Here is a 24791-nt window from a genome sequence, read left to right as displayed (position 1 = left end):
GTAGGCAAAACACTCCTTTTCTCACTCAGTGCTTCATGAGGATGGTACTCATCACTTCATTTGGAAGGCTTAAGTGCTATCTAGAATCCAAAATGGTATAGATAAGTGTAGAACAGATTTATCCAACTTGCATCTTGACCCAGCATCCCAGAGAAGGCACACTTTTCTTGAAAACACATGTGGCCAGGGGTAATTTTATTTTTGCATTACTACAGTGATTCTATGCAGCATTTCTGTAGCTTTTTGCCTGGGCCGTTGATTTGCAAGGGACCTCAGAAGAAGGAACTAATACCATTTCTTGGGTGTTCTCCTGAAATTCTGACTAGCCTTCATCTTGTGTAGCCTATGACATGGGACAGCTGTTATAACTGCATTATAATACACAGCAAATAATCATGAGCTGAAATTTGTTTGACAATTGTGTTAAGAAGCTGACTACAAAAATAGCAAGTATTTTCTCTTTAATAAAATTTTCAAATGCACAAGTTGAATTTTTTAAAAAAGTATTTTTTAAAGCATAAGCATGAGTACTTGCTTGTATATATATATGTTCCACTGAAAGTCATAAACTGCTTATGTATGCTTGAGTGTCATGCTTGTTAGTAGGGATGATACTAACTGTATCTGATACCTGGCTTCCATCTCTTCTAGGTACCCGGTTACCTTGGGATGAGCAGTGGCTGATAGAGTCTCTCTCAGACTCAACTATCTACATGGCCTATTACACAGTGGCTCATCTGTTGCAGGGAGGTAACCTGAGGGGCCAAGGAGAATCTCCTCTAGGCATCAGGTAAGGAGACTGAATCATTAAGTTTTCTCGTTTAATTTGGTGTGTTCATCTCCTGAATTGTTCTTGACAAAGACTTGCCAAGGAGGCTGATTCTTTGCTTTTGTGTTTAAAAAGCATCATTGTTAAAACTTAACCTGCTGTTGGCTAAGCTACAGCAAATTTGCAGAAGGGAAATAAGGAAAGAGAAAGGAGTAAGGTGGCCAGAGAGGAGGAATGTCCCTGAAAGCAGAACTGTGTGCAGAGTAAGTCACCTTTTTTAACACTTTTGGACTTGCCTTGAAATTGTCCTTGCAAGGTGTTTTTGAGGGATTGGTTTCAGTGGCTGCTGAAGCGTCTCTGCTTACTGAGACTGCTTTGCAGCTATAAAAAATTGTACGCTTCAGTGTACAAAGCGAGCAAGATTAGCGCTTAGTTTTTGTCACTGTGTTAAAAGTTGGTAACTCTCTTAGAAGCTTAGAACCATCTTTTATCCACAACTCATATGTGGAAGCCTTCAGAGTAAGAGGGAGAAGGCATCTGTACCAAAATACCTCCTAAGACTGCTCTGTGACCTCTTGGTTGGAGTGGTTGTGAACTTTCAGTGATAGAGATCGGAGAGGTGAGATAGTACAACTTGTCTGGAATTGAGAAAACGCACTTCCAATCTTGCCTTGACTCTTATGATCTAATTCTGCATGTTTTATGAACTATTTTCTGGAGTAGTTTACACATTGGAACTGGAAGTTACCTTATTTGATGCTATAACTAATCTGAAAAACATTTCCAAAGTAAAGATTCTTAACAAACATAAATAGTTCTGAAAGACTTGGCAAAGCTTTCATTTTGGCTCAAACCTCTCTAATTATAGAGAGGCTACCTACATACTAGTCGTGTCTGGAAACAAACTTTGAAGTGAGCATCCTTAGCACTGAATTATAGATTTGGTGTAATTAAGTATATACAATTAGAGTGTACTCTTACGCGAGTAGATAACATCTTTCTTACAGTGTTAACAAACACTTTTTACTAAGACTTACTCTGTGTGGTAAAGTGAAAGGGGATTTGTGGCGCATCATGTCAGTCACCATTTGGTTACAGTGATCTCTGGCACCAAACATAGAAGCTAAGTCACAGCACACCACAGTAATTTAAAGCATAGAACAGTAACTACAGAACTAAAACAGTAAATTGGTGCGTGTAAGACTGTATTCTAGACTGGTGGTATTGACCATCATTTGAACTAGTTGTTTAATACGTACTGGAGGTACTTTGGATCCAGAATGCTTTTCCTCTCTGCATAATACAGGCCAAAGCACCTTAGTTAGATGTTAACAATAGTAAACTTTGATTTGAAATTATTTAATTTGAAATGTGTGTAGGTAGTATCTGGTGGACTCCAGTGAAATTCTAAAGAGCTAGGAATAAAAATCTTGGTAGAAACAAGAAGGATATTTTTTAATGCAGCCCAGTAGCTGCAGAACTGTGGGTCTAAGTTGCATCTCCTGAGTGTTTTCATTCAAAATTGTGGATCCTATCTCTAGTGATTGGTAAAACGTGTCTTATAGCGTATATTAATTTTGAATGGATTAATTCCATTCAAAGTGGGAAAAGACCACTAATTTTTCCATGTAGGAGGTGACCTTGAATTGTACAACAATTCTCTTGTACTCCTGCTCTTTTACTTTCATGGAAGCTAGAAGGAATGGCTGTATCACCCAGTGCAAGGGAGGGCAGGGAAACTCATGTACTAGTAATAGGTTTTCAGTATTCAGTTAAGGTCACAAGTGGTGCTGGGGGTGGGGGGCAGCGGCATTTGGAAAATAAATGATCAGGTTTCCAGGACATTCAAGATTACGCTTTAATTATTAATTACTTTTTCTTTATGAGAGTCTTCATGCTTTATTGCGAAATGTCAAAGGGCAGTTTAAGCAGGGCATGGCTTGAGGAGTTCTGAGTTCTGATTTTTGTTTCTGATATTGAACTCCCTCATCTGATCTTAGACAAAGTACCTGTACACTCTTTGTCCATGTTTGCTCTGCTTATCAAACAGAGTACGTTGTGAGAAAGAATCAACAGTTTTAAGCTGTCTTATACAAAATGCTGTGGAGTGTAAGAGGAACTTTTACTCGCATCTCAATATGGGACTAATTCCGTGCAGGGCACATCAAATGAGCAAAGAAGTTTGGGATTACATCTTCTTCAAGGCAGCTCCGTTTCCTAAAACAGAGATTCCGAAAGAAAAGTTGGACAAGCTAAAGGAGGAGTTTGAATTTTGGTATCCTGTGGATCTCAGAGTTTCTGGCAAAGATCTTGTTCCAAATCATCTGTCATACTACCTCTATAATCATGTGGCTATGTGGTCAGATCAAAGGTAAGTTTGGAGATAATGCAGAACAAGCGTGTGGGAGATAAAGCTGTAGAGTTTGTAGTTCTGGTACACTTGCTAATGGCTTTTTTGGACTGTACAACATCCAGAATTAGGTTGAACATGTATTCTTTCATATTGCAGCTTTGTTACAGTTGTCTGTAGTAGAAGTTACTGAAATTGAAGGCTTTTTACCATTATTTCCCCTGTTTTTCTAGAATCCTTTAAAGATTTTAAGATGCAAGATTCTTAATGTACAAATTCTAAAACATTATTTAAAGTAAAACTGAAATCTAAGTGCATAATATGACTTTAGTTGACTGGGTGAGATCCTGTCTGTTCTAAACACTGGAATTCTAGCATGTAGCATAATTGACTTGGCAGTTTCAATCAGCTCTAGAGCAAACCTAAGGATTTATATGTCCTAACTAAACACTACCTTGGCTTGGTGCTTCCTTAGAGGATATATGGAAAATCATACTGAAACAGCGTTGGTGTATCTTTAGGGTTTTTTCCTCTGGGAGTGGAGAGAATACTAAGTAGCAGCATCTAAAGCTAAATCCAAGTGCAGCTGATGTTGGAATTGTGGTGTTTGATGCTATTTTTCATTAGTTTTAGCTGGCTATGGAGGCATGAAATGCTCAGTTAGGTAGCCACATGAAAAGCAGATGTGTAAAAGCGGAGAACAAATTTTAACTTTAGCTTTTATTGGCCTGTTTTATAAAAGTCAAACGTGTTCTGTAAATATCTCTTCCTATGGATTTTCCAGTGTTGAATTGTATTCCTGCACTGGGATTTTAAGTGACTTCATTATCATGAAGTTTTCTTAATTACTTCTCAAGGATCGTTAAAACAGCATATATATATATATATTCCCATGGACTATGCAGTACAGGTTGAGAATCTTTGCCGATCACATGGTCCTTTTAGAAAGGTGTAGTTCTGTGCATGAAGATGCTATGTTTGTATTCCCTTGAACCTCTGTTTAAGAGTTGTATAAAACTGTATATAGGAAAAGTTGTTTTCTGATGTATAGTAAAGATGACTGTGGGGAATTTGATATCTGCTTCTCCATTGGTAGAGATATGTGGGACCTAGCTCTATCAAGTGCTGTTGGGCAATGCTCATCACTGGCCTTTAAATTAAATGTAGCTGAATAGAGGGAGGTGGGGTAAATGAAGGATAATTGTAGGTGCAGTGCTCCCTGCTTTGCATTCCAGCAATGATAATCCCTAGCCCTTATATTGTAGTTCTTTTCATCTTCAAAGACTCTGCTTAATTTTTTTTAAGACACCCCCTGGGTATTTTGTGAAGATTCCACTTAAGATGTTCATTCCAAACTGGAACATAAAATGTTTGCTCTTTTTTTAAAAGAGAAAATGTATTTACTTTACCAAATGCTTTGTATTTTGTCTTCAGAGAAAAATGGCCAGTAGCTGTGAGAGCAAATGGACATCTCCTTCTCAATTCTGAAAAGGTATAGTGAAGTTTCATGTGTGAGATGGCTTTTGTGGTTGTCAAAATAGGCACTTGCCAGCCAGACTGAAAAAATCCTTCTTGGAATTTAAGAGGAGGAAATAGTGAAAATTCTAGTTTCTTCATTGGTGCCCTCCAGTTTTTTTATTCATCAGAGGTAAAGACCTGACTTCCGCCAATTCCATCTAACACTTTTCTTAAGTTAGCTCTTGTATAGCTTCACCAGTTTAGTAAAGATTTCAGTGCATTTCTGTTAAGTTTTAGGGTAATATAGAATGTAAAATGATTTTTTTTGTTTTCTTTGACTAAATTTAAGCTTTGTTAAGCATTGGAGTAGGTGCAGTGAGAAGAAAAAGTTCGTGCCAATAACTTGCTAACGTATGCAAGTTCTGAAATTGAATTTAATTAAAAGTGCCTAAACCTAGGAATTAGGCCTTGGAGACTGTCTAATACAAAGCAAAAAAAAAAAAAAACCCCACCAGAGTCCTTCTTGAAAAATCAATGCAGGATGAGCTGAAAACGCCAATTTTGAAGTAGTACTTAAGTTTAATTTAGGTAATTTCTGCAATTAAATTTTGGTACTGGTTGTCCCGTTTTTCAAAGCCTGACAAAGTCTGGGGTGGAACCTAAATGATGCAGAAGGCAGCTGCCACTTCCTTGTAGCTGTGGTGTGTATGGACCTTAGTAGTAGCAACTTGTGCAAGTCTCAAGACAAGTTCAACATTCAGGAGGTAGATGAGTGCTTGCGAAGTTTAGTCTGCTTTTGCTGGGAGACCTGGTTCAGATTTACCAAATTGCTTTTGCTGTGGTTCACGAGAAAATACTTTCTCAATGGTTTGCCCAAACCCTTGTTGCGTCTGTCTTGCTTGTCCAACAACAAAATGGATGTGTGAGAAAGCAAAGACTCTTTTATTTCTTTCAGATGTCTAAATCTACAGGCAACTTTCTTACCCTAGCTCAAGCTGTTGACAAGTTTTCTGCAGATGGTAAGTATGTTCTGACCTGCATCTGGTTTTCAATTATGCCAGAATGACTAAAATTAGTGTTTTGCTCTCAGAGGAGCAGTAGGTTTATTGGAGTATTGAATTGCAATAAATCTACTGCTTACCACCTGTTCTTGTTTGAAAAGCTGAACTCTATTTAGAAAATTGGGATGCATGTTAGCACAACATCTGTTTCAACCAAGAACTGCTCCTGGTGTTGAGACCTCCTAGAGGGTGCCTATTTCATTCTTCCACACTCACTTAAGAGATCAAACCATATGACACATACTGTTGATGCACATGGTGTGTATACATGCATGCCCATGTTCCTTCTTGCATGCTCTTGTTTTTTGGACAGTGATTGCGCTAGTCTCCTGGTTCTTGGTGTCTGTCTGCTTTCCTTCCTAAGGAGGGCAGTGTACCTCTCCTGGGTGAAGTGCATCCTTTGAGACATCTCTCTCTAGTTGGGCAGGCAGTTTGTAAATTCACTTTGCATTTTCTTAACTCATAATGAAAATTTAGTTGTAATTCATTTTGAGTCCCATGCCTTCTGCATCTATATCTACCAGTTAATTGCATGCCAGCCACGTTAGCTGATCCAGTTTCTTTCAGGCATGCGTTTAGCCTTGGCTGATGCTGGAGACACTGTTGAAGATGCCAACTTTGTGGAAGCCATGGCAGATGCTGGTATTCTTCGTCTCTACACATGGGTAGAGTGGGTAAAGGAGATGATTGCAAACAGAGACAGTCTAAGAAGTGGTCCTCCCAACACCTACAATGACAGAGTCTTTGCCAGGTACTGTACAAAGGCTAATAATACAGTTCGGGCCTTTTTTTTTTTTTTTTCCTTCTCCCCCCCCCCCCCCCCCCCCTTGCAAGGAGCATCTCTGTAGTTAGGTGTTTTTTTTTTTTCCTACGAATTAATGAATTCCGTAAAACAACACACATTACAGAATAGGTTATGGGATTGTGCTGCACTGGTGACATTGATAGTGTTGTTTTACACAATGTTGCCATTATGTGGGGGAGACTATGCAATATTGATGTGTTCACTTCATTTCCCTTCCATCCCTAGTGAAATGAGTGCAGGCATAATGAAGACAGACCAAAATTATGAGAAGATGATGTTTAAGGAAGCTCTGAAAACTGGCTTCTTTGAATTTCAGGTAGGAGGTCTTTTTTTAGGTGTAAGAAACTAACACTTGGTATTTGTTACTTTGTGGATTTCTTTTGATCCTGATGTCTGTGATACTTAATTATACGGCTGAATTGGAATCAGAATTGTGCCAAGAAACAAGAGTATTTTGATGGAATAAATCTGAAATTATAAAGGTCTGGTTGTATCATTTTACAAAGGTCCAGAGGAAGACAACTGTGATGCTGCAAATAGTCCTGATATCTAATATAAGCAAAAAGCTGCTTAAAAAAAGACACTATTAAAAAGAGTGTTTCCTTTCTTTAGCTCCTTTGTAATAAGGAACTCTTCATAAGAAATCCAGATAATACATCAACAAAATTGTTTGGAAGCAGAGTGCTTTTTGATATTCTCCATAAACCGTGTCTCCAGAGTGTCTGCTGAACCATGCCACTTCACTCACTGAATTGCAGAGACTCCTTTATGTGGCTCCTTTATGATATTCAGGAATATGATTAAGTAGGCTGAATTATATGTATAATGATAGATCATATTCGTTGCCTTTTTCTTAGTACTTATTAGTATCTTTATGCAAGCTATTTGGAATGATGGTACCCGATACACAGTTGTGGATATTTTTGTCTTTCATGTCTGTGCCAATAAACACTTTTTTAAAAGTACTACATTAATGCAAAAATCAAATGGCCAACTGACAGATTCACACTCAGGTGCTTCAGGAAAATACAGTTCTTGTAATAATCCATTATTGAGTTCTAAGCTGCTTACATTCTAAAGGCATATTAGAGCAAAGAATTGTGTGTGTTTTCTTCTAAGTGTTTCTCCACAGCAGTTGGAGTGTGTCAATGATGGTTGCATTGGATGTGTTTCAGGCAGCAAAAGATAAATATCGTGAGCTGGCGATAGAAGGAATGCACAGAGAATTGGTGTTTCAGTTTATTGAAGTTCAGACTCTGCTGTTGGCTCCTATCTGTCCCCACTTATGTGAGCACATCTGGTCACTGCTGGGAAAGGTACTAATGTTTCAGTTTTGTCATTTGATTCAGATCTAAGCTTTTACTGATTTTTATGGCTTATGGATGTCTTTCATATGCAAGTAGAAGAAACATATGTCTTATAATACGAAAAGCCATAATAGGTTATTGTCCATAGGACAGTGAACATACAGAGTTAGCCTGTTACTGTGATGATATATGCAACTTCAATACAAGTCACTTAGGTTGTCGACTCACAGAGAGGTGATCTAAAATTAATCCAAATAATGCAATATTCCTACACTTACGCATGAAACTTAGGTTTTTGGGTTTTTTAGTGCCTTGTGCTTATAGATGAAGTTAGGTAGCTATATGGCAGGTGTAATTGTATATATAGTCCTTAACACACTTGCAACTAAATGCTTGTTGGCTGTATACTTATTGCTTTACAACCCAGTAATAGGTGGGTGCTCATTGAGGTTCAGACTGTCTAAACTCCAGTTTCCAGTCAAGCTATAATGGGTTGAAAAACCACCAGATACTAATGTGTTTTCATCTCAGTGCATGTCACTTCTTCCTTTCTTCAAAGCCTGATTCCATCATGAGAGCCTCGTGGCCGATAGCAGGTCCTGTGGATGAGGTATTAATTCGCTCTTCTCAGTACCTCATGGAAGCAGCTCATGACCTCCGACTCCGTCTCAAGAACTACATGGCACCCGTGAAAGGAAAGGTGAAGTGTACTAGGTCATCTTTTTAAGTGTGCGTACTTGGTGATTCTATATTGCCTCAGGACCCCTTCCTAATTTTTTTTTTCTTTGTTTCCTTAGAAAAGTACTAAAGAACCTTCCCAGAAGCCTTCTCACTGTACCATCTACGTGGCAAAGAACTACCCGCCTTGGCAGCACACCACCTTATCAGTTCTGCGCAAGCACTATCAGGTGGTTGTCCTTTCATGTTTCTTTGGGCTGCTTACCTGCTTTTTTGTGGGCTCTTTTTTTTCTGTCTGTAAAAAGCTTATAAGCTGTAATTTGTTACCAAGTTATTTAAATATGAAGCAAGATCTTTTTAGTTTTCCTTATGCTTTTACAACTGTCGACTAAATTTTGGTGCTTAATGAAAATGTCAAAAAACAATGAAATCGTACTGTCAAATCAATGACATTCCTTGGGACGATCTGAGTAAAAAGTGGCCCATGTTCTGTTATTTTTTTCATTTGTAAGTGGTTAGTTGAAATAGAATACATCAGTCATAAGTAGAAGAAATAAGCTGTTCTGAAAGCAGAAGAATCTGTGCTTCTGACGTGGGCAAACTGATGAGAGTAGCTTTTGGCATCTTGATGAAGCATCCTTTTCAGCTTGAACAAATCACTATTGTAGCTGACAGATTAGAGGGTCATGACTATTCCAACTTGTGGTATTGAGAGAAATCAATATTCCTCATGTGAAATTTGTTTTTGGGGTATTAAACTTTGGGCATTCTATAGGCTTTTTTGTGCATCAGCATTAAAATCTGCTCTTTGGTCTGATGCACTAAATAAGATTGTTGCAAATATCTAAATTTTGAATGTAAACCCCAAACAATTCGGAAGCTAGCACTTAAAAATGTGCTTGTGAAAAAGCTTAAATGTGGATTTAAAATGCATTCTGGTAGAAAATTTAAGTATATTAATATATAGTCACCTGAAAGAATAAAGAAAATGCAGAATAGTACTGAGCTGCCTGAATGGCAGTAATTACCTGGGTTTTTTTGGTCTAAGTTTCAAAATTTGACTTTTAAAATGTTTCAAATGGGTGAGAAAATTATTATATGTGGAATCAATGATGATGACAAACCTTGCTGGTATTTATGGGAAAGCACGAAGGGTGTATGATATTAAAGGGCAAGTTTTTTTAATGATACCTATACTTTTTTAATGGATGTTCATCAATGTTTAGGTCAGTGGAGGTCAACTGCCAGATAATAAAGTAATTGCTAGTGAGCTTAACACCTTGCCAGAGCTGAAGAAGTATATGAAGAAGGTTATGCCTTTTGTTGCCATGATTAAGGTAAGTGTCAGAGGGACAGTTTTTGTATAGAAAAAGCTTTCGTGAATGAAACATGTCGCACAAAGGCAATGATAATCTGTAACTTGGTGCATGGGTATTGTTGTTTCCTTTATTCTATTCCTGGATCTCCTGCTAACATTTGACTTCAGTCTCTATCCTGCCCCTTGCTTATTTGGCATCTTCATGTTTTTGTTTATAAACTTCTTTTACGTCTCTGGAAGAAGGATCTAACAAAAATGTCTCTACATGAATTAGCCGAGGTGGACTAATGGTCTAGTTGAGGCTTGTGTATTTTGCAGGTTATGTAATCTGTGCTTCAAATACACATGGATTCCTTTACGTTTGAAACGCATCATATTTGACTTTTCCAGTTTTTCATGCTGAAATGAGAATAAGGTGTTGCTCTGGAGACATAAAAATGCTTAGTGTTTGAAAGTTAAGAAAAAGGCTAAAGATAATTGATTGCACTACATTTAAGGGAGGAAAAAAGGGACTGTTCTGAGCCCTGAATGGAATTATGAATTTTATGTATCATTCTTATGTTTTTATCACTAATATTGTGATATTTCATTATTATTTTCCCAGAGTCATGCAAGCCTATAAAAATCTTGGCTTGCATTTTTTTAAAGAAACTTTTTTGTGCTTGCTGTTGGAGATAAAAATTCAATACAGCAACTAGGAAGGTCCAAGAAGCAAAGAATAAGCAAAATTTTAAATTAAAAAAAAAAAGGGAGGGCAGAGTAGGATTTAAAACAGATCTCATGATCTGTAGAAGTTGAGAGGGATGAGTAATGGAAAAAATCTTAATGAGTGTAAAAAAATTTTTTTTTTTCTCCTTAAGCTTTAGCTTGATTTTTAAAATGCATGTAATAATGTCTTCTATTTGTAAGCTTTGTCATATTTTATAAATGGAGGTGCTCTTTTGCCCTCTCTCTAGGGTTATTCTAATTATTCCTTTTCATGGTAGCTTAGAAGCCTTCAGAGGAACAGAGAGCACAAAGCAGCTCTGAAGCTTCCTGTGTAAGTTTGTAAAGAGATGTAGTGATGTGTTAGGTCAGCTGATACGGTTGGAGAAGGTCAGACAAGCTTTCAGTCCTACAAGTGCGTTAGGTCTGAAACATCCCTGTTTTTTGATGTCCATAGTCTGGCAATAGTTAGTGATCCTGGTGCACACAGGGAATGGGTTGGCATGCTGAGGCCTACCCGATAATTGATCCTTTCACTTTTAAAGAGCAGTAAGCAATTTCACATAAAGACATAGAAACATCTGAGCTCAGACTCTCTAGACCAGTATGTTTTTCTCTGAAACCAATTATTCAGCAATTCCAGTGTACAAAGAGCATTTCTGCTTGTGCTTCCTATTCGTCAAAGGAGGGCTTAAATGTAGAAGAAACTTCGTGATTTACAAAGGGAAGCAATTCAGTGTTAATGTAGGGAATCTTTCACATTAAACTGACAAGGAAACCAGGAAACCACAACCATGCTGAGTCTGGCAAAGCAGAGCTTCAAAGGAGACAGCTGGCTCAGCATATGAAAACAAGAAAGGCACAGATTAAATTTCGAAGAGGAAGTTCTGTTTTGGGGGGGGGGGGGGAAATTCATATGGTTTTTATATTGCCTTTAATACTTTGTCTCTTGTGACTGTTGCTGTTGGCTTTCTGGACTAATTAAGTTACTTTTATGTTAACATATAAAGTAGTTGTTATTTCCCTGCAGAGAACTTGTTTTACGACTGCTGTGAACACGTCCAGTTGTTGTATGCTTGTCCTTTATTTTAAACTAGGTCATAAGACTGAATTTCCTGCTGTGAAATACCACTGAAATGCTGACTTATTTTGTGAATTCTCAACCTGCACATTAAGTAGGGATTATAAATAACTGTGAATGTCAAACACCTTTTCAATTCTGTATTAAAAATGTGTTCTAATTGCTCTTACTCCTCCCATCAGTGTCACTAACTCCCTGTAGAAGAAACCCTGTTACAAGAAAATTATTGCTCCTACGTTAGCATGTTGTGCCAGCAGAGAGCTCTCATATTTAAAAGCCTATTCTTTTCATGACTAATGTAGATAGTTTGCCATTTTGAAGCATCATTTTACTTGAAGCGTTTAGAGAGTTTTAATCCTTTTTTTTTTTTTTTTTTCCTTCCCTCTGACAGGAAAATCTGGAGAAGAATGGTTCACGTGTTCTTGATCTGGAACTGGAATTTGATGAACGTGCAGTGCTCATGGAGAACATTGTCTATTTGACAAATTCCCTGGAGGTTGGTACATACTTGGCATATCATTACTTGGTTTTTATTGGGATAGCTGGAGGACCAGCCTTTCCTAAGGCTCTAAGCCTGTGTACATTTAACTTCTGGGTGTACGTTGCTCAAGTAATAGTTTTTATCAACTTTCTGCATTTTGATCTTGCTGTTTAAATTTGTCAAATACAGGTGTATAAATCTGTTAAATATAAGCATGAGACACAATGGTAGGTGTGTAGTATACAAACATGTTCCCACAAAACAGAGGTGGTTTTTACTGCAGTACTGGTTGTATCTGTGATAGTAAAGTCCAGTTACGCTTTTGAAGAGACATTTTTCTCTGAGCTAACCAGTATTGTACATTTTTTCAGCTGAAGAAATGAGAAGGAGATGTTTCAAGGCATTACTAGCAAGAATGATCAGAGTCCTTAGCCTTGTATCCTTGGAGTCTTACAATGGCATGTTAACTGTAGCAGATTACCTTGCCTTCTTCAAGGAGCAGGTTCTGGGCAGGGCTTTTAAAACTACGGTATGTAGTAAAATGGATGCCAATCTAGTAGCAGTTATGCTGCTTTATATGATAACCAGAATTGAGTTCAATAGGCAATATGTTAATGAGGGGACAGCTCAGGCAGGTTGTGTTTAAAGAAACCCAAAACCCCCAAAACCAAAAGCAGCTGTTTCAAGAATTAAAAAAAAAAAAAAAAAAAAAAAATTGCAAAACTTCATTTTGTAATCTGTACAGTGTGAAACACATGTGGCTTTATTGGACTTGTCCCGTATCAGAGTTAAGTCGAGAGTGAGCAACAACTTTTATTTTAAAATATCTATAAATCTGCAAAACTCACTGAACTGGGGGAGGGAGAAGTTAAACAGTGGATCTTTCATGTGGGAGAATCTAGAGAAACTTGAGAACTGGGTTATCAAATCTCCTGAAGTTTAACAGGAGTTGTCAAGTTCTGTACCAGGGCAGAATTGCCCCATATTTCTGTATAAGTTGGTGCTGGCTGGCCGTCAGCTCTGCTACAAAGGACTTTGGGATTACTGTCAAGATTAATGTAAACTTCATGTGAGCGTGCTGTCACTGCAAATGAGCCACGCTGTGTGTTGACCTACATTAGAAGGAGTTACCTATATAGGACGTGATCTGGCAAGTCAAGGGAAGTCATCCCTCTCCACTCAGCTCTGCTGAGCCTGGATTTGGCTGCGTGTCAGTGGCGTGCCCACCTCTCGTCCGCCCCCGCTCCACACCCCCGGTTTAAAAAGGCTTTGAGGACGTGCGGCTGTTGAGCAGAGGACCATCAGGATGGCTGGGGGCAGCCTAGAGTGCGTGACCTGCGGCGAGAGGCTGAAGGAGGTGGGCTTGTTGAGACTGGCTGAGGGGAAGATCTCGGAGAAATCTTCCGCTGCCTAGAGAGTTAAAGATGATAAAGCCAACCTCTTTCTTGGTAGTGGGCTGATGGTTAGACAAGGGAGAGTAACTGGGAGTTACTGCTGGAGTTGCAGCTTGCGAGGCCAAGATTGGACATAGGAGAGGGCAGCAGCATAGCCTTGGAACAGGCTGCCCGGAGAGGCTGGGGGATCTCTGTCCTCGGAGGCTGACTGGTGGGCACTAGTCCACTTCGAGCAGGGAGTAGGTGACCCTCAGAGGTCCCTTCCAAACAATATTTTGTGATTTTAGGTGTGCTATTGTTGCCTTATGTCAGTGCACATTTACTTTCCGCTTTACTATGCAAACAGTTGTTTGATAGGCCTGGTAACTCCTGTTGTTCCCTCCAAAACGATTAAACTCTTGTTTATTCCCTCCTCCCCCCTTTTTTTACAGCTGGATCACATTGAAGTGAAGTTTGCTTCTGAAGCAGAAGATAAAATAAAAGAAGACTGCTGTCCTGGAAAACCATTTTCCATATTCAGAACTGAGGTAAAATCAGAAATTCAGATATTGGAAGTCTGAAAACTTAATTTAAAAAAACCCAGACAAAAGCAAGTACGCCACTTAAAAACTTTAATCAGACATGAACGTTGGATTTATTTTGCCTTTGACCCAACACCCCTTCACAACAAGAAACATTTCCTGAAGCAATTATAATTTTTTTTTTCATTCCTTTGTATGGAGTCCTAAATATGACTACGATTGTACCTTAGCTTTAAGGCTCTTCCAGTCAACACAATTTAATGATTTGACCTGAAGACTGTTAAAAACTAGTGACCTGAGCATTGGCATACTCTTATATTTGTTTCTTTCAGCTGTAGGCTTAACTGCTGCTGTTTAGATAAGGTAGATTGTATTCTGGTTAAAACACAGGCCAAAAATAGAGGATTGAGACTGTCTTGTGCAAGTATGGCTGAATCTCACTTCACCACTGTTATTTAGAAATTGTAGTGTTGCTTATTATACTTGTTTTAAAGTATTATAAATTTCCATGTGAAACTTTGTATTGTTTGCTGAATTCTAAAGTGTTTTATAATACTTTCTGTGTTTATCTGTTAGTTTATAATGGGCTAATAAATTCTGTTCAGTTGCATAAAAATAAAACCTTTCAAAGTATTCCTACAGCTGTGTCATGGAGTCTTGGAAGAATTAGTGAGTAATGTGTAAGATGAGTGAAACTCTACAACAGTAGTATCATGTATGAATATTTCTAGCTCTAACACTTTTCAACAGTAAAAATTTCATTGATTTCCCTAAATATCTCCTAAAAACTTGTGCATACTCTGGCTTATATTTTAAAGAGTTGGGGGAGTGCTTGCATTCTGCCACTGGCAGTCAGTGTTTCTAAATGAAGTTTACCCATCCAGAGTATTTGTTAATAGAAGAATTTTATTTGTTTTAGTTTCATGTTTCCTCTGAGGCTTGGATCACAAATGCAGATTCTCCTTTAATGTTTGTATTAACTTTCTTACAGCCCAGTGTGTCTGTATTTTTGGTGAACCCTCAACCATCAAATGGCCACTTCTCTACAAAAATTGAAATCAGGCAAGGAGACAATAGAGAGACAGTGATCAGGCGCTTAATGAAGATGGACAGAGGAATCAAAGGTAAAATACTAGCACAGATGTACAGCTATCACATGCTGATTACATTAACGTTTCCAGGAGAGAAGTGGAAACAGAAAGCTGCTGAATTTTGTGCTGCTGTAATAGATGCTTAGAAAGGAGCAAGAAGTTTTGTGTTTGAGTGAACAAGGAAAGAGGTAACATGCAAATAAGCAGGCTTTTCTATGGGTTTTACTCATTAGTCTTTTGTTCTGCCACTGGTACACCGAAACCTAGTTTCGTCCAGAGATGAATATGGATGATATTTCCCCTTGTGCTTTGAATTTCCAAGAAAAAGAGTTAGTCCCATAACTGGTTATAGGCAGCTTCTGCTGCTTCTGTTTTGGAGCCCAGGGCTGAAAAAAATTTACCAGATTTATTTTTCTATTTAGCCTAAGGTGAATTAATTTAACAGTTGCTACATTGGCTTCTCATAATTTCTGTCCCTGTTCATAGCGGAAAACTATCCGTTCACTTAAAATTGGGATTACTGAAGAATTGCTCAATGGCCTGTCAGTTAGCATTGTTTATGCCAAACTCAAACTAGCAACCTCTGTGGGGAATAGTTTAATACTCCTTTTGAATCCTCTGAGCTATTTCTTCCCTCTCTCCTCTTGTATTCTTTATGCACTAATACTTTTTCAGTTGTTAAACTTTGAACTCTGCGGTCATAAGAGACAGTAAGTACTGGAAGAATTTCTTTGAGAGCACTCAGTCCATGGGCAATAGTGGATTCCGGTGTGACAGCATTAAGACAAAAGCATTTCATCACCTGTCAACCTGACTTTGTATTTAAGCTGTTGTAACGCTACCTGTTCCATCCCCTGGTGTTAGCTGGTTGCTAGTAGTGGAGACCCAAGCGAGAGTGGCTGGGGAGCCAGAACTTGCCGCTGTCTGACAGCGTCATCACTGCTCGCTTACCAGGAGTTCGTGCCTCAGTGGTGATGCAGCGATGGCTCCGATAAAGATCTCCAGGCAGAGCTTGGGATTGCTGCTTTTGCTATGGCATATTTTCCTAGGGCATGTCGAGTGCTCTGAAGTGGCTGGTGTACCGTGGTTTAGGAACCTGAATTCCACCATAGGAAAAAAAATCCAACTCTATGGAGGTTCCTTTTTTTGGCAAAAATCCTGATTGCTGCCAATAATTACTTTGCCTCCTCTTGCTTCGTTGCTTTCTAAATAGTTTTCTGTCTAGTAACTTTATGCACAGCTTTTCTGCTGCCACTAAGTTCTTGAGGTGATGTGCACTGACAAGACAGAAGAGGAGAGATGCTGTTTTCATCTCTGTTACTGTCTCATTGTGTGGCACTGAGAAAATCTTGGCCCCTTTCCTGTTTTTTGCCTTGTTGCAGTTGGAATAAAAGCTGCCTCCTAGGAGTGCTGCTGTGGTCAGTTTAAATGTTTGTGGTATCTTGACAGTCTAAAGGTGGTCTTTTGTAAGTAGCAGTATTTCAGAGTGGGTGCTTTTCCTTGATTTTTCTTGGAAATAAGCAAAGTTTTTTTTTCTAGCCTAGTTGTTGATAATTTTAGTATTTCTCACTTATCCACCTGCTTGGAAAGATATTTTAGGAAAACACAGAATAGCTTGATAAAACTTCATGTCAGACATTGTTAAAACAAGCATTAAGTTTCTGGCCAGTGTAATGAATGAAAAGAGCTTTCTTAAAGGAACAGCAGCTGTGTTTTTATTGAAGAATGCAGGAATTAAGAATCAAACAAATCTGAAGCACTGTGAGCTGGGTATAAAAGGAAAACTGGACCTCATCCAAAAGCTTGTGACAGCAGAGTAGTTTTTTCTTTCTGTATCTTTCAACAGCTTGTGTTTATTTTAATGTTTCTCTGTAGAACAAAGACAACTACATACTGATGATGGTGCACACAGAGAGGAATATATGATAAAGTATGTAGCAAAATACAGGCAGGGGAAATGCTTTGTATACATAGTAGATGTGTATGCATATCTGCTAGCCTTCTGCTAGGTGGATATTTTGAAGTGATTGAAAACAAGTGAGATTAAACAGTCACTTTCTCACTCTGTCTTTTCCAGAAGGTGTCACTGTTCCGTTGGTGCAGGAGGGCTTGTGCAGAAGGGTTGTACTTGGAGGAAGGCTTGGCTGAAAGATCCCAGGCTTCCTAGAGATTTTTCTTGGTCTGCTTAGCAGTCTTTTATTAGTGTGCATTTTAATAGGGAATTGTATTTAAAACAACTCTCACCTTCCCTTTTCACCCAGTCTCTGAAATTCATTTTCAACTGTTCAGTTACTCATAGCTGTCCCAAAGCCAGATAAGGCAAATGTAGTGCTTTGAGTGTGGTGTTGGGTGTTGGTATTTCTGTGTGGTTTATCCCTATTTCTGCTGGTAACTTGCTGTGTAACCACTGAATGACGTCTTTGTAGTGGGTGTAAATCTTAACACTAATGTTATTCCTGAGAGAATGTATTTCCTTGGAGCAGATATAGAAGTGCCAAGTATTAAGTATTGCTTTGATTAATTCATTTGATACTATAGCTTGTGGATAGGTCCCATGGCCTAACTAGCCAGTCTCTTTACTGCAGATCTCTCTAAAGTGAAGCTGATGAGGTTTGATGATCCTGTGCTTGGGCCCCGCCGTGTTCCAGTCCTTGGCAAAGAAGAAGCAGAGAAAACGCCTATTCTGGAGCAAGCCGTCTTCCACATTGACCTGGAAGAGAAGCACGTTCGCATTACTGAGAATGGCCTGACAAAGGACATTGGTGACACAATTGTTTATCTAGTTCATTAAACTGGCGCCTACCTGGCTTGATCCCTGGCAGTGAGAAAGATCATAGAGTGACTTTGAAAGCATCTGTAATGAACAAAGATGAGAATTTGTTCTATTAAAAAAAAAAAAAAAAAGCCCACCCAAACCAACCTAATCTTGCATGCAAGTTCACCCCTATTCTTTTAAATGTGGATGTAATAAAAATTATTTTCCTCCGGCCCTTTGTTTTTTCTTGAAAAGAAACAGTTATCCTGAACGTTAACGTGGTGGATCTTCCTTTTCAGCTGTGGCCAGTGTTTTCAGAAGCAAACTAGAGTACCACCCTCAGAATTCCTCTCCCTCCTAAATAGGCTAGGATCTGGGTAGAGAAGTTGTTTGGAAATCTGTAATAGAGGGGGAAAAGTTGCTTGCACACTTCTGTATTTTACTTTTCAGTGACCCAGGTGACTGAACACCATTAGGGCACTTTTACCCAGACTAGCAGTTCAGAAGTAATTTGATGCTGAAGAGCTCTTAAGCAAGAGTTAAACAGGAAAGTTTCCATGCTTCTCAGCTCTTAAAATGGGAGCGCCTGTAGCAAACACTGTTAAAGACTGACTTTTTCCTTTCTTATTCTTTCATAAAACTATTCATAAATCTATTTTAAGTAGAAAGGTTAAGTGTTCTTTTCATAGATTTTAAATTGTGATTTTTTTTTTTTTTTTTTTTGGTAATTTCAGGGCTATTGCAGGCTGCTCTTTCCCTTTTTTTGAGTTATGAATCATCACATACAGCTTCAGGACTTCTGTCTGCAAAATCATGAAGAAGGTGGCTGGTGACAAACAGCGTACTTTGTTCTGCACCATTGCTCCTCGGCAGTTTCACAACTCTTGATGCTCCATATGGCTTAACATTTGAACTTCCTCTAATAATATGTTACGGTATGGGAGGAAAGAGCAGTACAAGAGCCCAAGACTGCCGTACCGAGAGCGCCAGGCACTGCTGAGTGTGCCGTTTTCTGCCCCTCCCTTTATTATCCCTTTGAAAAGGCAGGTTTTGTTTGTGGTTATACAGATGCAATGTGAGCTTTCCTTTGCTATTGCTTCTCCCCAGTCCTGCTAAGCAAATACTCATGCCGTTCTCTAAAAAGGTTTGCTTGTCAGGAGAAAAAAGGTGATTCCATAGTCTAAGGCAGTCCCTGGGGATTGGCCGGTGGAAGGGTCGAGGCTAAATACTCCTGCTGCTGCAGGGTCTTGGGAGAAAAACTTTGCCAGCCCTAACCCTGATGGGCCTTTTAAGTTGCTGGAATACCAACGGGCAAGAGTGTCTGTGGTGGGCAGCGGTGTCTGCTTGCTGGTCCAGGCGAGCTTGTCCCTCGGTGCACTGGACTGGTGGGCAGCTGGCAGTGCCTTCTCAGCGCAGCCTCTGGGAGAGAAGAGCCCTGGCCGCAGCACGGCCGCAGGGACCTGGAGCCGCGGGGACGCGGCCGCAGCGGTGCGCTGGTCGCATCCCTTCACTGCTGCAGCCGGGACTTGGTTCTTTGCTTAAAGGTTTGCTTTTGTGTAGTCTGAGTGAATTCCCTTCCAAACTGGGAAAGGAATTCCATTTTCCAAATGGAAAAATAAGCCCCAGCGCACACATCCAGTGCCACTTCTCGTATGTGGCTGTTTTCATTAGGTGTTTGGAGCTCGTTTTCAGAGCATGATGGTGAGATTCCTGTGCTAGTGCTGCTCTGGTACATGTCTTTGAGAACTCCGTTTTTCCGTTCAGCATGTGGCTGTTTCTCACCCAGATGTCATCTCCAGATCTCTTGCTCTGTAACAGTTGCTTTCCAGTGCAAAGGGTTGAAAGTGAGAGAGATCCCCTCGTTCTTCCAGTGCTGGGACCCCTTTCCCTGCAGCCAGCCAGGCTGCCCAGCATCTCCCTAACAGCAGCATGGCGGCAGGAGAGCGAGGTATTTCAGCGTTGCGATTGCGGAGCCTCCTGAGCGTCTGTCATCGCAGGAGCAGGAACCTGACCTGGACTCTGCGCTCACTGGAGGAGGAATTGCAGCCGCCAAGGGCAGAAAGTTTGAATATCCTCTGTGCTGGGAGACTTTCATACCCAGCTCTGCTGTGGGTAAGTGTGTAAGCTCTGTGACAGCGTGACACGGAGCCTCGGGTCGGCACGGGGAGAGGGACTCAAAAAAGTCTAACAGAGGTTCCAAGTGCAAGGGGTTGATGTGCTCGCAAAAACAGGGGTCTCGGATATCGCTCTTGTTTGGCTGGCTCCCTTTGAGCAAATTTGGCTCGAAGGCTGTGAGCAGAAGTCTCTTACAGAAGACATGAAAAAGGATTTGGGGTTTCCAAATAGGCTGAGGCAGGTGAAAGATTTGCTCTGTTGTCTCCAGACGAGAAGGCTGACGCTGGATACGTGATCGCAGAGGCAATGTGTTGTGGAACTGGAACCCTCGTACTGCCCCTTGTAACTTGTCATTGGATGCTCTTCCCCCATGCATTGTGGTCACCAGAGATCCACAAAGAGCAGCTGAGGATCGGGTGAAGCGAGCTGATCAGAAAGGTTTCCTTAATTTCCTTGTACAAAAGCACCTTTATTAGTTCCAAGAAGCAGGGATTATGGCAATGAAAATGTAATATATTGACCAAGCAGCAGCCAGATAATCTGAGCAGATAAAAATTAGTTCAGAGTTTTAGAACAATAAATATTGCTTCCTTACTCTTTCATAATCTATAGGTTTTTTTTTTCCCTTCAGCAGCTGTCCAGAGAGCAAAGGCTTTCCCACAGATGTTTGGGAGAGCTGGTGCGTAAAGTGGGGGTGGGTGCGTGCGTAAAGTGGGGGGGTGTGCGTGCTCTTTGGCTTTTTTCTGCCATAAGGGGCAAGTTAAACAATGGTGGTATTTGTTAGTCTCTGTTCAAGTGAATCAGCCAAACTGATTGTTAATGGGCAAGATAGAGCTCAAAAGCTGGATATTTTTCTGTGATGGTTTGTTGGCTTCCAGGAGATGTCACTGCTATGCTGGTTCTTGTGCGTTTTTTCCCACTAAAAGCTAGTAACAGAATAAAGAGGCTTTCTTGGTATTAGATTTCCCACGTTATTAACAAAATTCTGGCCCTACTTAGTAGTCTTCATGTTATGATTTTGGTTAGAGAAATCTGGAAAGGGAACCTTTTTTCTTCTTTTTAACCGAGCCAGTTTTTGAAGTACATAAATTCACAGCCATAAAGAACAGGGTTATCGCTTTTATTTCCCGGCTCTTCCAGTTTCCTGCTGTAGCACCATAGGATATTTCCTTGGCTTTCTGTGGCCTTCAGTTTTCCGCTCTTCAGGAGAATGCATGGATACTTTTCTCCGAAATGTTGTGAGGCATAAATAATCCTTCTTACAGAAGGAAGTTAAAATAATTTGGAAGAGTTCAGAGGAACAGCAAGTGCCACCAGCTGCAGCGCCTGACACCACGCCAAGCTGGACGGAGCCTGGCACTGCACAGCGATGTCAGCAGTGGGAAAATCAGCTCAAGACAGAAAGCAGACATATTTCTCTGTGCAGATGCTTTCCAGAGTGAAAGGAGTAGATCTCCGTGATTCTGTTCTGCTGCCCACCTTGGCACGTGCAGGAGAAGCAGCAGGTTTAGATCAAGTTGTCTCCTATATGTGTCCAGGCAGGAGTCGTTCACATCATGAAGGAGGCAATGGGCGACCAAGGCACTGTGAAACCTGTTCCTCCTCCGTGCCTGTTCTGCAGGTACTTGATAAATTTGTCTCGTTTTAAAAACAAAACACAAGACCCGTAGTGAGCTCAGTCTCCCCTGGCACTAGCGAAGTGCTGGGCCTGCTCTCCACCCACTGTCGGGGTTCGGGTTTGGTATCTTTAGCAAGGAAAGCTCTACGGGAGGAACGCGCGCTTGGCTGCCTTGCAGCTGTGCTAAAGCTGCGCTTAACTCCTTGTCAGCTGGATTTGGCTCCGTCCTTCAAACCCGATTCAACTGAATGCTTCCATTTGAGAGCCTCCTGCTGCCTGGGTGGTGGGGAAGAGGAGGGCAAGGAGCGGTCCCCCCGCAGTTGGGAACTGGTATGACATCAGGGCGCGGAGTGCGGTGATGTCATCTGTTCCCTGTGCAGGGGCTGCTCCCAGGTATCTGTTTCCACGCCTGGCTGGAAGTCGTTGCTCTGCTGACAGGATGAATGTCTCTGAGGTCCCGTCGCCGTTTATTCTTTCCTGGGTAACGCCTGAGGACAGGACTTCTTTTCTTTCTCTTCTCAAGTAAGGAGTAAAGTTAGGAGCCCCATCCTTGGTTAACATTATAAATAATCTGGTATATAAAAAAAAATATAGAAACCATATAGCTGATGAGAAACAAATGCTCACTGTTGCATATTACACTGTAAAATATTTCTCTGCAGTGAGACTTGGGTAGGGCTCCTCTTAACTCAGGAATTCAGTTCAAAGCAGTTTATTAATCCCTCCAGGCTTTGCAGGCAGAAGAGAGAATTATTGACTCTGTGGCACCAGCAAAGTATCCAGAATCTATATTTTGTTTAAAGCAGAAACAGTTATTCTTCAACAGTGCCTTATTGTGTCAGAAGGATTGCGTGATCTTTGGTGAATTATTCTCTGCTGAAGTGGGGAGCAGCAGAAATCATCATGCAAGAGCTGGAGATGCACATCGGCTGCTGAGCTGGGGAGAGCTGCCCGGGAACAGCTACCGGTGAAGCTGGTTTAGAATGGTCTTTTTTAGTATTTCTATCGTACTTCCGAGGATCACCATTCGTATCGATCGGTTCTTGAGCTGTCTGTGTGGCAGTGGTAAACCTCCGTGCTGTGGCAGAGCTGGGCTGTGGGCTCCATCTGGTTAACGTGAAGGCACTGGAGGTGTCCTCAGCCTCGCCTTGCCCCCCGTCCCTGTGCAGCCCCCGCTGCCCCCCGTCCCGTCCCGCGGGCGATGCACTGGGCTGCTGGCGCTCGGGAGCCCAGTGAGAGAGTGACGCCACCAGCACCCGACCAAAACCTTCCACCCCAGAAAAATCGGTATTGGCCCTTGAAGCCCCTTCCAGTGAAATCGTGACTGCTGTGTTAGGTTACCAGAAGGACTGGAGAGCCGGGGATCAGATCACAGCACGGCTTTTAGCATCCAAGAGGTAATTTGTGGTGACACGGCTGCAAGGTGCTGAAGTCCTTATGGGTATCGCAATTTGCTGTGGAGCACTGGTGCCTCGCCATAGACGTGGAGGGGTAGTGGAGATCGGTGGTGGAGATGAGTGTGGAGCTCAGCGGCAAGGAGATGCAGGAGGAAGTAAATCCTTGAAAGGGAACTGGTGTAAAGCAAAGCAAAATGGTAGCACTAATCCCATGAATGTTCTTTCCTCCTCCACAAGGCCACTCCAAATACGTAGCGTATGTGGGATTAAAAATAGACAGGATCTTTTAATTTTGCGTGTTCTTGTTCCTTTCTCCAATGCATAGCAAAGCACCAGGGGAGCCTGTGACGAGCCAGCCACTGTGGCCGTCACCACGCTGCCCCCGCTGCCGGGGCTGGACCTCCGGCCTCTCGGATGCCTGCCGCAACAAGGCAATTTGTACGAGTTTGCGTGGCTGCTGCTTACTCCCTGAAGGCCTCTGTAGTTCCCGCAGCAAAGCACCGCCGAGAGAACGGCAAGCTCGAACCCGTTCCTGTTGCCTGTCCCACCTGCGGTGCCCAGCCGCTGCGCGGGGTGACTGGGGCAGCGCCGGCTGCAGCCTCCCTGCCGACGGCCAGCGCGGCCCGGCGTGCCTGGGGGCTCTGCGATGCCCCCCGCTGCCCCCACCCGCGGGCAGGGGCTCTGGCAGTGGAGCACAGCTGCCTGCAGTGCGGGTGCCCCGGCCGGGTACCTGAGCACAGGGGAAAAGCTGCAAGGAGGTAAATCTGTGTTTTATCTGTGGCGTAAAGGGGATTCAGCTGTTGCTCCTCTGATCTTTAAGCAGTGGCTGTTAGAGTAATTTCTGATCCATTAAGCAGAGATATGTGTCTAATAGGAAGAATTTTTATTTCTTTTGATGTTTTATTTCTTTAGTAGCAGATTGGGTTTTCGCGTCCCTTTTTCTCTTTATTTGGGCGGGAGTCACATTACTTTCCTCCAGGTTTCTTTTATGTCTTTCATAATGTGTGAGGAGAAGAAAATCATCACTGCTAATTTGCATAAGGATGTGAGTTAGATTCAAAGGCACGGAGCACTTCAGCAGTGCTTTCTGAAAATAGTTCCTTGGGTTTTGTTCTGACACCACTCAAAAGCTGGGCTGCTTATTTGATGGAGGGAGGTTTATAACGCTCCTTGGCTGAATACATGGGAGACGGGGTTTGCAGATGTCTGCCGCACCCGAAACAACCGAGGGGGCGAAGCAGCCCGGGCTGGGGCGGTGGCAGCGCTGGGGCTGGAGGGTCTGCAGGGAGCCCAGCAGCGCCGGGGACCTCGGACCCTGCTCTGGGCAGCAATTCCTGCCTCGCACCTTTCCCTGCTCCAGGATCTGGCATAGAGAAGGCAAACCCAGGCTTCGGATCAGTTTTTCCAGTTGATGCTTTTTTGGTTTCTGTTTTGGCTGGATCAGTTGGGTCAGGAGAACGTGCTGCGAGTGCTAATTACTTAAAACTGGGGGTACAGCTCTGACCTCCAAACCTTGCTCTGCACAGCCTGAAGTATCCTTCTTGTACAGCCCAAAGTACCCTCCCTGCTTCAGGGGGTTCTGATGCTCTTGCCCTGCCAGCTGCTCTCACAGGTACACATCAGGCAGTCTCCTCATCACAGAGTGGTGGGAGGGCTGAGCGTGTCTCAGTTCCCAGCTTTTGGCATTTTTAAAGAACTCACTGAAATACTGCAGGGGTTTCATAAACAGGGACTTACCGATGAGTTTAACAGAGCAGGAAGCATTATATTGTTATAATAGTTCATTGTTTAAAGTACTGTTACTGTTGTTATAAAACAGATTTAAACAATATGATTCCATAGCAAGGGTCTCAGAGCTTTGGTTCTGCTGGAGATGGTGTGTTGTGC

General features: G+C 41.5%; 1 protein-coding gene across 3 annotated transcripts in view; it reads left to right on the top strand.

Annotated features, from left to right (window-relative positions):
* The window catches only part of LARS1 (leucyl-tRNA synthetase 1), a 32046-nt gene extending 14040 nt beyond the window's left edge, over positions 1-18006 (top strand). For all 3 annotated transcript variants that reach the window (XM_050905283.1, XM_050905284.1, XM_050905282.1), the window contains 14 exons: positions 652-790; positions 2928-3140; positions 4554-4611; positions 5533-5596; positions 6206-6389; positions 6669-6759; positions 7619-7759; positions 8310-8450; positions 8548-8658; positions 9655-9765; positions 11924-12028; positions 13839-13934; positions 14920-15052; positions 17605-18006. In XM_050905283.1, coding sequence (XP_050761240.1) covers positions 652-790; positions 2928-3140; positions 4554-4611; positions 5533-5596; positions 6206-6389; positions 6669-6759; positions 7619-7759; positions 8310-8450; positions 8548-8658; positions 9655-9765; positions 11924-12028; positions 13839-13934; positions 14920-15052; positions 17605-17810 — 1793 coding nt within the window. In that variant the 3' untranslated portion in view covers positions 17811-18006. The remainder of the gene's footprint in view (positions 1-651; positions 791-2927; positions 3141-4553; positions 4612-5532; positions 5597-6205; positions 6390-6668; positions 6760-7618; positions 7760-8309; positions 8451-8547; positions 8659-9654; positions 9766-11923; positions 12029-13838; positions 13935-14919; positions 15053-17604) is intronic.
* The last annotated feature ends 6785 nt before the right edge of the window (positions 18007-24791 follow it).

This window comes from Gymnogyps californianus, chromosome 14 (genome assembly GCF_018139145.2).
Source record: "Gymnogyps californianus isolate 813 chromosome 14, ASM1813914v2, whole genome shotgun sequence".
In the NCBI taxonomy this organism is placed as follows: domain Eukaryota; kingdom Metazoa; phylum Chordata; class Aves; order Accipitriformes; family Cathartidae; genus Gymnogyps; species Gymnogyps californianus.
Note: the sequence above shows the minus strand (reverse complement) of the source record. Positions and strands in the feature narration are given on the sequence as shown.